This window comes from Mastomys coucha, unplaced genomic scaffold (genome assembly GCF_008632895.1).
Source record: "Mastomys coucha isolate ucsf_1 unplaced genomic scaffold, UCSF_Mcou_1 pScaffold22, whole genome shotgun sequence".
NCBI classification, from domain to species: domain Eukaryota; kingdom Metazoa; phylum Chordata; class Mammalia; order Rodentia; family Muridae; genus Mastomys; species Mastomys coucha.
In genome coordinates, this window is record NW_022196905.1 from 217189901 (window position 1) to 217204246 (window position 14346).

The window sequence follows — 14346 nt, forward strand, 5'->3', positions numbered from 1 at the left end:
GAGAGAGAGAGAGAGAGAGAGAGAGAGAGAGAAAGAGAGAGAGAGAGAGGGAGAGAGGGAAAATCAGGGATGGTTGAGAAGACATCCCTGTAATGCTAGTTTTCACAGCTGGAAGGAGACTCAGGTGTTGATGCATGTAACAAGAAAGTTATCTTCAATAGTTAGCAATCTCCCTTCATCTTCCCTCAGGGGTAGGCCCTGGGATGTAGGTAGAATTTGTGTGTGAGTGTGTGTGTGTGTATGTGTGTGTAAATCATTCACTGTCTCAAATTAGTCCTTGCTGATTTTCCAGCAAAGGATATCAGTTGGCATTTGCCATTCTACAGTATAAACTGTACACATCTCTTTTCTGGTTTTCCTAATGAAAGTGAAGGCCAATCATCAGGAGTAAATTATTTGATACAATAATATTTTCATAGTAGAAAAGAGACACAAATACCAATGCTTGCGGCTAGTGGGTTTCCCTCATCAGATAAAAGGCTGATCACACCACAGAATAGGTGACGACCCGTGCGTAAGTGACAGCTTACAGGTCAGCTCACTCTCAGGAGGGATTGGGAAGGCACCGTCTGTTTGCTCACATTGGGTTGATAACTGGTGTGCAGCTGCTCAGCCTCCGTCACAGCCGTCATTTATTTGTCTTTCTGAGCCTGGTTACTTTGAATCAGTAATACTTTACTCTTCAAGCGAAGTCGTTATTAAATGAATGTACTGGTAGCAGTCAACTGTGCTTCCACTGAACCTTGCTCTGCCAGAATTAAACCCTAAAGCCCCAAGGCATCCATTGTGTGTACCGAATTAACTTCCCGCTGATGAATCCAATCTGTACTAGTTCTGTGCCATTCTTTGGAGTGTTGAGAAGAGTCCCTCAGATGGTTTTCTGTGTCCTGTGGCTCAGTCATACCCCTCAGCCCCTTCCACTCCCCCACCACCAGCAAAAAGAGGAGAACCCAGCTGTGCCTTCCACTCCTGCTGCCTAGCCTACCTTCCGAACCTTCTGGAATCTCTGGAGTACAATGGAAGACTTTGGAGCTACTTTTGGGATCCAGTCATAGCCACAGTAACCATGCCCAGTTTGTTCAGCTATAAGCCACTCACTTCACAAGGTTTCTGTGAGAGTCAGCCTGTCTAACACATTAAGCATTTAGACTGGTGTCTGCCACACGGAAGTCTACTGTCCATGCTGCTTCTGTAGTCACAGTAGATGACCGGTGAAAGGAGGCCGGACTGACCCTCTCTTGAGTTGTGAGTTACGTAAGACTTTGTCACTTACCTCAGAAATGTTAGGAGAGTGAAGAGAAACCATATTAGGCCTCCTTTCTCCCTGTGTAAGCACCTGGTACACATTAGATTCTCAAGCTGTGGGCCCAAGCACACCTGTAGCAGCAGCACCTGGAACCTTCTGAGGCACACTGGTCCTGCTAGAGCCCAAATCTGTCACTCTGGTAATGTCTGGTCTAACTAGTCCTCGTATTGCTTCTGAGGTGGGAATGTCTGGTCTAACTAGTCCTCGTATTGCTTCTGAGGTGGGAACGTCTGGTCTAACTAGTCCTTATATTGCTTCTGAGGTGGTATAGAGTGCTACCCTAGCTGTAAACCACAAGCAAGACAGTGTTCCTGTCTTCCAGAGTGTGTGCTTTCCCTGGAAAGACAGAGAAATGAGTAATTCAGGATTCTTACAGGTCCAGTGGAACTGGAGCCCACAAAAGCCAAGAGAAGAATTAGGCAGTTGGAAGGAGCTTTGCAAAGAATTCCTAAGAAATAAGATTTAAATTGCATCCAGGTGTCCATGGGAGGAGGGAACATTCCAGAGGTAGAAGCTCATGGGTGACTGGCAGGCCTGCTCACAAACCTCATCTTTTCTCTTATTTCATCTAATTTTTTATTCTCTGAGAGTTTGATACATGACTACTATGTTTATATCTGCTCCTCTGTGATGACCTGACTCCTTCCCAAATTCATGACTTGTTCTTTAATCACACACACACACACACACACACACACACACCCCACTGAGTGCATTTACTGTTCCTCATATGCACACATGTTTAAGGCTGATGGCTTGGGATTAGATATCTGACTTAGGGTGATCATCTTCAAGGAAAACTGATTCTCCACCTCTCCACAGATATTGATTGCCTATAGCTCTAAATATAGAGGTGGGGTCTTGTGCACCTTCACCCATCCATGTTGGCATTTCCACTGGTGCTGTTGTTATGCAGATCTTGTTTAGCCAATCATATTGTGATTTTGAAGGTACAGCTTTCCTGTCTTGTTTAAAAGACATTCTCTCACAGCAGACATTCTGGTCCTCTGGTTCTTAAAACTCCACTCCTTCTTCCACCGTGTTCCCTAAGCCTTAGGCGTAGGGAATACATTATAGACATACCATGGCCTTATTGTTTTAATATTTATTTATTTTATGTATATGAGTACACTGCACTGTTTTCAGACACACCAGAAGAGGACATCAGATCCCATTACAGATGGTTGTGAGCCTCCATGCAGTTGCTAGAAATTGAACTCAGGACCTCTGGAAGAGCAGCCAGTGCTCTTCACCACTGAGCCATCTCTCCAGCTCTAATTACCTTGTTTTTTAAGAAGCAGCCCTTGAGAGGAGGGGCTTGGTGCTTTGTCACTGTCACGGCCCCTAACACCTAGAACATGCTCTGACTACCAAGAAGAACTTGGTCACTATGGGACTGTGTTGTATCCTTTGCAGGGCTCGAAGGGATTTGGCCTGATGAGGGCAGTGAGGGAATGAAGAAAAGAGAAATATGCAGACATAGAAACAGCTGGGGTTGGGTGGACTGGGCTGTCGGCTGGAAAAGCCAGGGCATCCTGAAGCTCAGGCAGGCTGTTTATGATATGAAGTTGAACAGAGAGGCAGGGCCATTGCATACAGGTAAACGTGGACGTAGGTTCTGTTGTGTACAGCTTGATTCAGGGCACAGGTTTAGCTGCTCTCCACAGGAGCAGTCGTCAGGACATTTTCTCACATACAGGCCAGAAGCACAGGCTTTGCCATTTCCTTCCGAGCCTCACCTGGGGGTAGGGAGGGCCGGGGTTTTGCCAGTTTCCCAAGAGTCTGAGGCTGCGGGGTCTTTAACATAGCCATGCCGTGCCAACACCACACATTCATGCGTGAGGTATAACTGACAAAATTATTCAAGGCACCCAAAGTAATGAACACACACACACACACTCATACACATACAAACACACTCAAGGCTTTCTTCATTCCCTACAGGAGTGACTGAACATAAAGGATTTAAATTCTCATATACTGAGTTTTTATGTTCCATTTCTTCCTAGTATAAGCTATTAAAGCCACAAAACCAACCTACTTGGGCATTTTCTTCTTTGAGGTACAATATTTCTGGAAGGAATTAAACAGTAACTGAGTTGTTTGTTTAATGTGCTGTATCTAAAAACTTGGCAGTATGAGATGTGTTATCTTGGTGAAGCCCAGGCTGCAGGCTGAACTTGCAAGCTTGTCCTGCTAATCTCATCATGGAAGAAGTTGTCCATCATTCCTAGGATCCTTTTGTCCACATCAGGACCCTCATTAAAATGTGAAGGAGCACTTATTCCGACAGCAGAGATCAGTCCGGCCTACCTGTACTTTCCTCAAATGTTGTAATGTGCTGTCCTGCTCAGTCTGTCCTGCTGTCCTGCGCCAGATGCTCAGTGTCCTTCCTTCTGACTGCCAGTGAACACTGCAGAGCATGAGTAACCTCCACAGGGATGCCTTTGAATCTTCACACTGACCCCACAGGAGGTCCTGTGGCCAAGTTCAAACAAAGGACCTACTTCCAATTAGACTCCAGCCCTAAGATCCTTACCTTTCAGAGACAGCATCCCTGCTTCCCTTCCTCTTCCTTGAGGAACCCAGTTAATTACATCCCTGGATAGCGTGGGCTCATCACTCATCTGACAGGACCTGGGAGGAGGGACACTCTAACCTGTTTCCAATCAAGTGGTTCAGTGGTCTCAGGTGTTCTAAAGGACAAATGGACTCTGGGGGATCCTCGATAACTTCCTGCCCAGCTCACTGCTGTGTTCTACGGCCTTCTGCTAATGTGGGCTTCTAAATATGAAGTATACAATGGCCTTGTGACAGGAGAAATTAAAATACATGCTACTTTAAAAATATTACTGAAATAAGTTTTATCTGTAAGCTTACAGAGGCAATATGGCTTCTAAACCAGCTTGAAAAACACTCTATCATTGATGTGCATATCCTGAGCACATGCACATTTTTAAATGTGAGTAAAGTTAGATAGAAAGAGGAGCTAGGAATGTGTGAGCGGAGCCCTGAGATTGAGGAAGGGATTGTCTATACTCAACAGATACAACCAGAATCCTGCTGCTTCTCTCTAGACATTCTAAGCCTTGTGAATAAAGCATTGAAAACTTTTTTTATTTGAGGTTTCTCTGGTACCTACAATTTTTTCCTGCTTTCAACCACTGAATGAGGAAGAAATTTTAGAGTTAATGTTTGCAGGGCAACCATATTTGTTGAGCACTCTGTGCTTCAAAGACATGCTTGATATAAAGTAGTGTAATTACTACCCTTAATATTTTAGTTTCACATAAAAAGCAGTTGATGAACCAGAGGTTCTGTGCACACATCTTCCTCAATCTTACCTGTTCTGTTTGACCCTGCATTTCTTTACTTTATATCAGTTGTACAGGAAAGGGCCCAGAGGCCACAGTTTGGGAGATGAATACATTGACAGCCAGTGGTCCGTGCTGACACTGGTATTCAATGAGCATTAGGTCTCCTGGTGGGTGGACCAAAATTTATTGAAAATGGATTTTAGTGGAATTCCAATTAGGTTGATGTTATCTGTGGGCTTGCTGTGAGTTCTTTTGGTTTTGTTTTGGTTTTGTTTTTTGTTTTGTTTTGTTTGTTTGTTTGTTTGTTTTCAAGACAGGGTTTCTCTATGTAGCCCTGGCTGTCCTGGAACTCACTCTGTAGACCAGGGTGGCCTGGAAATCAGAAATCCACCTGCCTCTGCCTCCCAAGTGCTGGGATTAAAGGCAAGTGCCACCACTGCCAGGCTTGATGTGAATTCTTTACTGTGTTGAGGTCTGTCTGTCCCTTGTAGCCGTAGTTTTGTTTGTTTGTTTTTCAGGACTTTTATCATGAAGAGGTGTTGCATTTTGTCAAAGGCCTTTCCTGAATTTGTTCATATGGTGGATTATACTTGTCAGATTATATAGTTGTCAGACACCTGCATCTCTGGGATAAAGGCTACTTGACCATGATGGATGATTTTTTTTTTTAAAATGTGTTCTTGTATTCAATTTGCAAGTGTCTTATTGAGAATTTTTACATCTATGTTCATAGACAAAATTGATCTGTAATTCTATTTTCTTTGTTGGGTCTTTGTGTGGCTTAGGTATCAGGATAACTTTGGCCTCATAAAATGAGTTGGACAATGTTCCTCATGTTGCTATTTTGTGAAATAATTTGAGGAATATTGGTGTTAATTCTTGTGGAAGAATTCTGTGCTAAAACTCTCTGGCTCTGAGCTCTTTTTGGTTGGGAGACTTAATTCCTACTCTCGTTTCACTAGAAGTTATAGGTCTGCTTAATTTGCTTATGTGATCTTTTTGGTAAGTGATATGTATCAAGAAAATTATCCATTTTTTGCTATATTTTTCAATGTGGTGGAGCACAGAGTTTTAAAGTACGTCTTTATAATTCTCAGGATTCCCATGGTGTCTGTTGTTATGTCCCAATGTCATCTCTAATTTTGTTAATTTGGATAGTTTCTCTCTGCCTTTTAGTTAATTTGGCTAATGATTTTTCTCAAAGAATCTCTTGATTCTTTGTATTGTTGTTGTTTCTATTTCATTGATTTCACACCTGAATTTGATTATTTCTTCTCCTCTATTCTTTTGGGGTATTATTTGTTCCTTTTGTTTTAGAACTTTCTGGTGTGCCATTAAGTTGCTGATATAAGATCTCTGATATGCACGCGCGCACACACACACACACACACACAAACACACACAGTGCTCTGAACTTGCCTCTTAGAATCACTTTCATTGAGTGCCACAAATTTGGGTATATTGTATTTTAAATGAATGTATGTTGAATGAAATGTTCAATTCTAAAAAGTTTTACATTTCTCTTGTTTCTGTTGTGTATATCCAGCTTTAACCTGTGGGGTATTATTTCAGTTTTCTGGTATCTGTTGAGACTTGCTTTGTGTCCAAGTATGTAGTCAGTTTTAGCACATTCCACAAGCTGCTGAGAAGTTATATTCTTTGTGTTTGAGTCAAATGTTGGTTCATGACATGCTAGCTCCAGCATTTCTCTGTTTTGTTTTGTCTGGATGACCTGCCTAATGGCAAGAGTGGGGACTGAAGACTTTCACTGTCGCTGTGTGAGGTCAGTGTGTGATTTTAGCTGACTGGTGTCTCTTCAGGACCTTAGGTGCCCTTGTGTTTGGTGTGTAGCAGTTTAGAATCGCAATATCCCCTTGGTGGATTTTTCCTTTGGTGAATATGTAGTATCCTTTCCTATCTCTGATTAGTTTTGGTTTGAAGTCTATTTTGTCAGATATTAAAATGGCTATACCGGCTTGTTTCTTGGGCCCATTTGCTTAGGAGATCTTTTTTCATCCTTTTATCCTAAAATGATATCTATCCTAGATATCACGGTGTGTTTCATGGATACAGCAGAATACTGGGTCCTGGTTTTTTATCTCATTTGTTCCTTTGTGTCCTTTTATTGGGGAAGTGAAACCATTGATGTTGAGAGCTGACAATGACCATTGTTTGTTATTTTGATGTTGTGATTTGGTTTTTGTCTCCTTCTCTGGATTTGCTGGTCTGATACTTACTCCTTGTGTTTTCTTGGATGTGGCTAACATCTTCAGGTTCTAATGCTGCCTGCCAAACTGCATTTGTAGATAGATACTGCTTGACTTTGGTTTTGTTATGGAATATGTTTCTTTCTCCATCTATTGTGATTGAAATTTTGCTGGCTAGTAGTCTGGGCTGGCATCTGTGGTCTCTTAGTGTATGTAGGACATCTGTTCATGCCCTTTTGGGTTTTCGAGACTCCATTGAAAAGCTGAGTGTAATTCTCATAGTTCCGCCTTGGTCTCTTTCTTGCTCTCGCAGTTTTTAATATTCTATTTAGTGTTTATAAGCTTCTTGTACCTTGATACCTTCAATGATGCTTGTTGAAAATATTGTCTGTGTCTTGACCTGAGTTTCTTCTCCATCTTCTATTCCTATTTTTCTTAGATTTGGTCTTTTCATAGTGTCCCAGATTACCTCGATATTTTGTTTATGGATTTGTTTGTTTGTTTGTTTTAGATTTAAATTTGACCATGGTATCCATTTCTTCTGCCTTGGCTTCATGTCTGAGAGTCTGTCTTCATCTCCCATTTTGTTGGTGAGACTTGCCTCTGAAGTTCCTGTTTGAGTCCCTATTTTTTTTTATTTCCACCTTTCTCCCAAGTTGGGCTGTCCTTAATGCTAGGCTCTAGTGGAGATACCTTGTCCTGGATGGTACTGTTTTTTTACTTTGGCATCTAGGCATCTAGGTTTGGGATGATAGTAATTCTAAGTGTTGATATCTGGTTTTTGTCTTAGTCGGATGGGTGTCCAACTCTTTGGTTTCTTATGCCCTCTCTGGATCTTAAGAGCCTGGGAGTTGCCTGGTAGGAAGTACTTCTGAGTCCCTGTCAGGTGTGGCCACTGGGGATCCTGGGCAGAATTTGTTTCTAGGTTTTGGGAGCTAACAAACAGAAATGGGGATGGGCCTGAGGGGGAGGGGCCGTGAGAGGCCACAGGAGGAGGGAGGAAGGCTGGGTCCTCCATGAGGGTCTGTGGAGTCCACAAGTAATGGAAGAAGAGCGAGACAACGGGCCCTGCAAATGCTCCGCTAACTGGCTGGAAAGGAGACTAGGGCATTGAATGGGAGCAAAGGGAGGAAGAGAGCATAACTGCTTGATTCCCTGGCTGCAGCAGCCAGTGGATTTCCAGGCAGACACTCCCTCATGTTGGCAGGTGAGACCAAGGGATTGGGTGAGGGAGGCAGTCTGTAGGAGAAGATCTTCGTGGTTCCCCAGGGAGAGAGTAAAAAATCACCCACCTGATTCCATGGCCACAGTTGCCAATATGTTTCCAAGGAGAGACTGAAGGAAGAGATTTTAGGAAACCCTTTGGGGAGCACTCAGAAATCAAAGCTGGATGTCTTAGGATGTGGCTGTAAACCCAGGACTCTGGCAGCTGAGGCAGGAGGATCTTGAGTGCAAGGCCAACTAACCTGAGCTGTATAGTGAGTCCTAGGATGGGCTAGCCTACTTAGAAAGATCCCGTTTCAAATATATGAGGTGGCAGTAAGAAACACTGGATCTGCATCACTGAGGGGTCAGTCAGTGCCACTCCTCCAGGACTTGACTTGTCCTGACATTCTGCCCTCAGTCATTGCTGCCTCATTGTCCACGGACAAAGTTATTTTCCAAAAGGCATTCCTACCTCTGACTTAACAGGTAAATATAAAATTTGAGGTCCAATCTATAGGATTGTAAACAAGTCACAGGGACAAGTAGAATGATGTGGCTTCAGAGAAGTTTGTTAATGAAAAGGGCTGAAGAGGAATAAGAATATGTATGAGCTAGGCTGTCACTGGCTAGAGAGGTTTGAATACCAGGAGGAGGTTGAGGAAGTTCCCAGGGAAACAGTGATTCCTGATAGCTGAGGCTGAGTGTTTCTGTATAGATGAACATCAAGGCTGCAGTAAAAAGGAGCTCTGTGAAGCTGGTTTACCAACTGTCAGCAAAGGGAGAAGGAAAACAGGGCTTGTGATCGTGGTGGGGCACTCAAATTTTAAAACAGGAGTATAGAAATTTTAAGTTGGAGGTGCTCTAACATGCCCAAGATCATAGGATCAGAGGTGAGGAGGACATAACATCTGTCCCAACATCGGAAGTAACTGGGACCAGTGGGACCCAGGCACACAGGAACTCCGCCAGGCCAGTAGCATGGGTTGCATCCTGTCTCTCTGAGCCAGTGCCCTAAGCAGACCTTGGGCACAAACTCTGAAGTGAGTCCCATAATACCCAGAGGAAGCTCCACTCCTAGGCGCTGAAGCAGGCCCAGGATCACAGGATCACAGAATCACAGGATCATAGAGACAGCTTGACTCTGAGGAGTTCTGAAACAACCAGGATCACAGGAAGGACAGGCCCCAGTCAGACTTAGCCAGGGCAAGTAGCACTAGTGATAACCAGATGGCCGGAGGCAAAATAAGAAAATAAGCAACAGAAACCAAGGTTGCTTGGCATCATCAGAACCCAGTTGTCCCACCATAGCAAGTCCTGGATACACCATCACACTGGAAAAGCAAGATTCAGATCTAAAATCACTTCTCATGATGATGATGGAGGACATTAAAAGGGACATAAATAACTCCCTTAAAGAAATACAGGAAAACACAGGTAAACAGCTAGAAGCCCTTCAAGAGGAAACACAAAAAATCCCTGAAAGAACTACTGGAAAACACAATCAAACAGGTGAAGGAAATGAACAAAACTATCCAGAATCTAAAAATGGAAATAGAAACAATAAAGAAATCACAAAGGGAGACAACCCTGGAGATAAAAAAAAAACTAGAAAAGAGATCAGGAGTCATAGATGCAAGCATCACCAACGGAATACAAGAGATAGAAGAGAGAATCTCAGGGGCAGAAGACACCATAGAAAACATTGACACAACAGTCAAAGAAAATGCAAAAAGCAAAAAGCTCCTAACCCAAAACATCCAGGAAATCCAGGACACAATGAGAAAACCAAACCTAAGGATATAGAAGAGAGTGAAGACTCCCAATGTAATGAGCCAACAAATATCTTCAACAAAATTATAGAAGAAAACTTCCCTAACCTAAAGAAAGAGATGCCCATGAACATACAAGAAGCCTGCAGAACTCCAAATAGACTGGACCAGAAAAGAAATTCCTCCCATCACATAATAATAAAAACACCAAATGCACTAAACAAAGAAGAATTTTAAAAGCAGTAAGGGAAAAAGGTCAAGTAACATATAAAGGCAGGCCTATCAGAATTACACCAGACTTCTCACCAGAGACTATGAAAGCTAGAAGACCCTGGGCAGATGTCATACAGACTCTACAAGAACACAAATGCCAGCCCAGGCTACTAAACCCAGCAAAACTCTCAATTACCATAGATGGAGAAAACAAGGTATTCCATGACAAAACAAAATGTACACAATATCTTTCCACAAATCCAGCCTTACAAAGGACAATAGATGGAAAACACCAACATAAGGAACAAAACTACACCCTAGAAGAAGAAAGTAATCTTTCAACAAATCCACACAAACGTAATTCTACTTCTAACAACAAAAATAACAAGAAGTAAAAATTACTTTTTCTTAATTCTCTTAATATGAAAATTTATATTACCAAGTTATCCTAATCAATTCAAATTCAAAGTATGAGGAATTGGAAATTTGTTGGCTATCATCTGGTGGTCTCTCTAATTTGGTAATTGGAGATATAGGTTCAATATTGTAAAATCCATATATACTTTGTGCTTGTTTGTACCTGACAGTGTCTTGCTGGGTAACTCATAATGGTCTTGAAACCACGCTTCTCCTATCTCAGCCTCTCTATTAGTAGGATTGTTTATTTGATGTCTTTACAGAATACTGTGGTTTTCAGAACAGCTTATATATTTCAAAATTATTTATACAGCCAAAAGAAATGTAAACAATTAACTTGGGAGGTGGCTTGTAAAAGAACAACAAAGAGTGAGACTGAATGCTTTGCTTGATGTTTGTAACTCTTGTATCAATTTTGACGAAGAGAACTTTATAAGTTACTCTTTCTCTGAAATGAATGCTTTTCCAAATCATCACAGCCAATGAACCAGATTCTTACCCTCACCTAATGTCTGTGCCACCCTCCAAGCAGAACCTTTGTTCATTGAAACAGTTGGAATGACTTTATGGATAGACCATCTTAATACACACACCATTTCTTAAATGAATGTAACCTGTTCTCTGTGGGCTGAGAATAAAGTCACTCACTCAAGTCAAATAGCTTTGACCATAGCAGGAGGTCTGTATCCAAAAATCGAGCCTACAATTCATTCCTTGGTGCAGCAGAACTGCCAACTCTTAGCTTAGCCACTAGGGAGGTAAAATCCTTTGGTGATGTGAGCATCATTGAAGTACAACCTATTACAATGAACTCCAGTGTATAAAAATTGTTCTTATTTTAGGCTTGTACCACAGTAAGAGCCAAGAGTTTAAGCTCTACTAAAAACAAAATAAACAAACAAATAAAAAGATTTTATCTATTCATGTTCATTTAAAAAAAAAACTAGTAGTGATGTATTTTAAAATATACAGCTAATATGTTTGGAGTTATTTAAAATTTGTATTGAGAAAAATGTATATTTTTTCAGTATTGCTGCAGACAAGCATCTATATAAGACTGTTCAATTAATTGTTTTATATCAAACAACTTTTATACTACTCATTTTTATTGTTACAATATTTTATAAGTTTTAAAGAATATAACAAAATAAAAAAAAACAAACCTTATTGCAGGTATTGAAGCGGAGGTCTCTGGGAGGAGTTGGGGTACAAAGGGGAAAGAAGAATTGATGTAATTCTGTTTACTTAAAATATGTTTTTAAATGTTAACAAATTCAGATAATCTGAAATTATGTATCTTTTCTCATCATAATGCAATAAGACTTAAATCAGTTAAAATTAAAAAAAAGAAAAAGAAATTTTAAGTTCAAAATAAGAAGACTGGAAAACTATCTCAACAGGGAAATACTTTGTCACACAAGCATTTAAGTACGTGAGTTCAAATCTTCAGGACTCTTCTAAGGCTGACCATAGAAGTGCTTGTCTACAATCCTAGCTCCTAGCAGGAGATAGGAGGCTAAGAGAGGAGAAGTGCCAGTAGATTACAGGCCAGCTACCCAATGTTCCCAGCAGTGAACAAGAAACCCTATCTCAGACAAAGGGGCCAGCAAGGGCCAGTGTCTGAGGTTGTCTTCTGACCAACACACTCATTGTGTACATATACATCTGCTTTCCTACACGTGCACACGTATACCAAACAGACACACAGATTTAAAAAAAAGAAAAACAGAAAAAGAAGTTATATTTTAGGGTTTTTCTCATTTGCTAGAACTTGTATAACAGTGAGTTGTCAAGGATCTAAGATTCCCTTTTACTTAAGAAAAGTTAGAAAGTATTTTATTTACATCAATAAAAATGTTGTCAGATAAGAGAATGAGACATGTTTGTTTATTATTCTAGGAATCTACATATGGATGCAATAATCATTTAAGTTATGACTATAGGTGAAACTGTGGAATATGTAAAATAACTCTACCATCCAAGAGTGTTAATGAAAGTAATTTAAGATGATTATGTAACATCAGTTTTTTCCTTATTCTTAGTTTTACTATAGAATTATATGTTAAAATACTTGATAATCTATTTATGTTAAATTTTTAAAAATCAGAGGTAACTTCACTTTCTCATTGTTGATTACTGCCAAATTTTTGGTGCTTGTGAGAGAAATTTATGGGAATGAAATTCACTTTTTGCATTACCGACTGACAGCTGTACTCGCCGCTGGATCACAGTAACCTCACCCCCCTCTCCTATTTTGCAGCTCGGCTCATCCTCTTCGGTGCCTTTTACATCCATTTTCTCTCAGCTTTTTATGACAGTGGTGGTTCCTCTTGTTATTGGACAGGTAAGGTTGTCTTAGCTGTTCTTTTCTTAACACGTCACACTGGGAATTCCTATGTAAGGTTAGAGCATGTGAGGGGGAAAAATGAAAGAAGACTGAAAATATATGTTTTCGACATTTTCATTTTGAACTTTCAGTTAACAACATTAAGCCACTCTGCCCTTAGTTTTCTACACAAGAATCCCCAAGAGACACAAGCTAGATTCTAGAGTCATCCGTTCTTCTTAAACAACAGGGACCCTTGTATAGAAGCTTCCTATGACACTGTTATATAACGTATTTATAAGCATGCATATGTAAGATGAGGGTCTTCTTTGTTGGTGATTTGTTAATTTGGGGGTGTAAGTCAGGGGAAGCCACCATTGTGGGGACAAAAGTTTACTATACGAATGAATGTCCTAGGTCTTAGAGGAATGGTCTGCAAGGATGCCTCATATTCACAGACTGTAAGAGCAACTGGACGTTAAATTTATACCTACCTTTCATTTGCTAGATGACCTTGGGCAAGTCATTTTAATCTCCCTACCTGCCAGTCACAATTTATTAAATATTATAATTACAGTACCTCCAAGTATTATTGTGAAATATTGATGGGTGTAAAGTTCTTGCAGTACAGTCTGACAGACACAGTGAACACTATGGCTTCGGTCACCACCAGCACTATCACCACCATCATCGCCACACTGCCTGAGTATACCAAATAGGAAGCAACCGTTTCAAATGTGGTCCATAAATACGACCTCTGTACAAATAGTGCTTAGTGCTGTCTTCAGTGGGATTCTGTTGGCAGAAGATTCTGAGACTGGTCGTGTACAAGAAGTGCATGGGGTGAAGGAAGCAGAGAGGGGAAGCTGCTCTCCACCAAAGGCTTCCATAGCTCTAATGCCAAGCTCTGGGGCTGGTCCAACTCCTCTGAGTGGTCCTATATTAGGGCAAGAACACAGTCTTCATATTTTGTCACAGTCATTTCAGGCTGGCCTCACTCATTCCCCTAGGGAAGAAGTAGAAAACAGAACAGGTAGATCCATAGAGAACACCATAGCATCTACTACACAAACATTTTCAGAATTAATTTTACACTTAGAAAATAAGCTAAATTTAGCATGATTGGGGTGATTTAAAAGCAATCAAAGTTTATGACTTAATTAAATACAAAATAACAATTGAAAAATACACCCCCATGCCATTCACCTTCAAATGAGGCTTTTTGAATAAACATATTCCCTGCTGCCTCCATAGCCTCTGCCCCATTTCTCACCCTGGCTCACCTGGACCTTTCTCGGTTTCTTTTCTGTTCATTCCTTCCGATGGAACCTACCTCCCAACCAGCTTATTCCTCATTTGACTCTTGAACTCACCTCTCATTTGAACGTTCGGTGCTCTCACTTTCACTGCTTAGCGCCCTGTCCAACTCCTCACTCAGCCCCTCTCATGAAGTGTGTCTGTGTTGTATGTGCCTATCCAACTCCTCACTCAGCCCCTCTCATGAAGTGTGTTTGTGTTGTGTGCGCCCTGTCCAACTCCTCACTCGGCCCCTCTCATGAAGTGTGTCTGTGCTGTGTGCGCCCTG

At 41.2% G+C, this 14346-nt stretch overlaps 1 protein-coding gene across 4 annotated transcripts in view; it reads left to right on the top strand.

Annotated features, from left to right (window-relative positions):
- The window catches only part of Slc10a7 (solute carrier family 10 member 7), a 233262-nt gene that overhangs the window by 169168 nt on the left and 49748 nt on the right, over positions 1-14346 (top strand). For all 4 annotated transcript variants that reach the window (XR_004110067.1, XR_004110068.1, XM_031340381.1 and 1 more), the window contains exon 7: positions 12696-12779. Coding sequence is in view for 2 of the 4 variants with exons in the window: in XM_031340381.1 (XP_031196241.1) it covers positions 12696-12779 (84 nt within the window). In the remaining 2 variants the exon portion in view is untranslated. The remainder of the gene's footprint in view (positions 1-12695; positions 12780-14346) is intronic.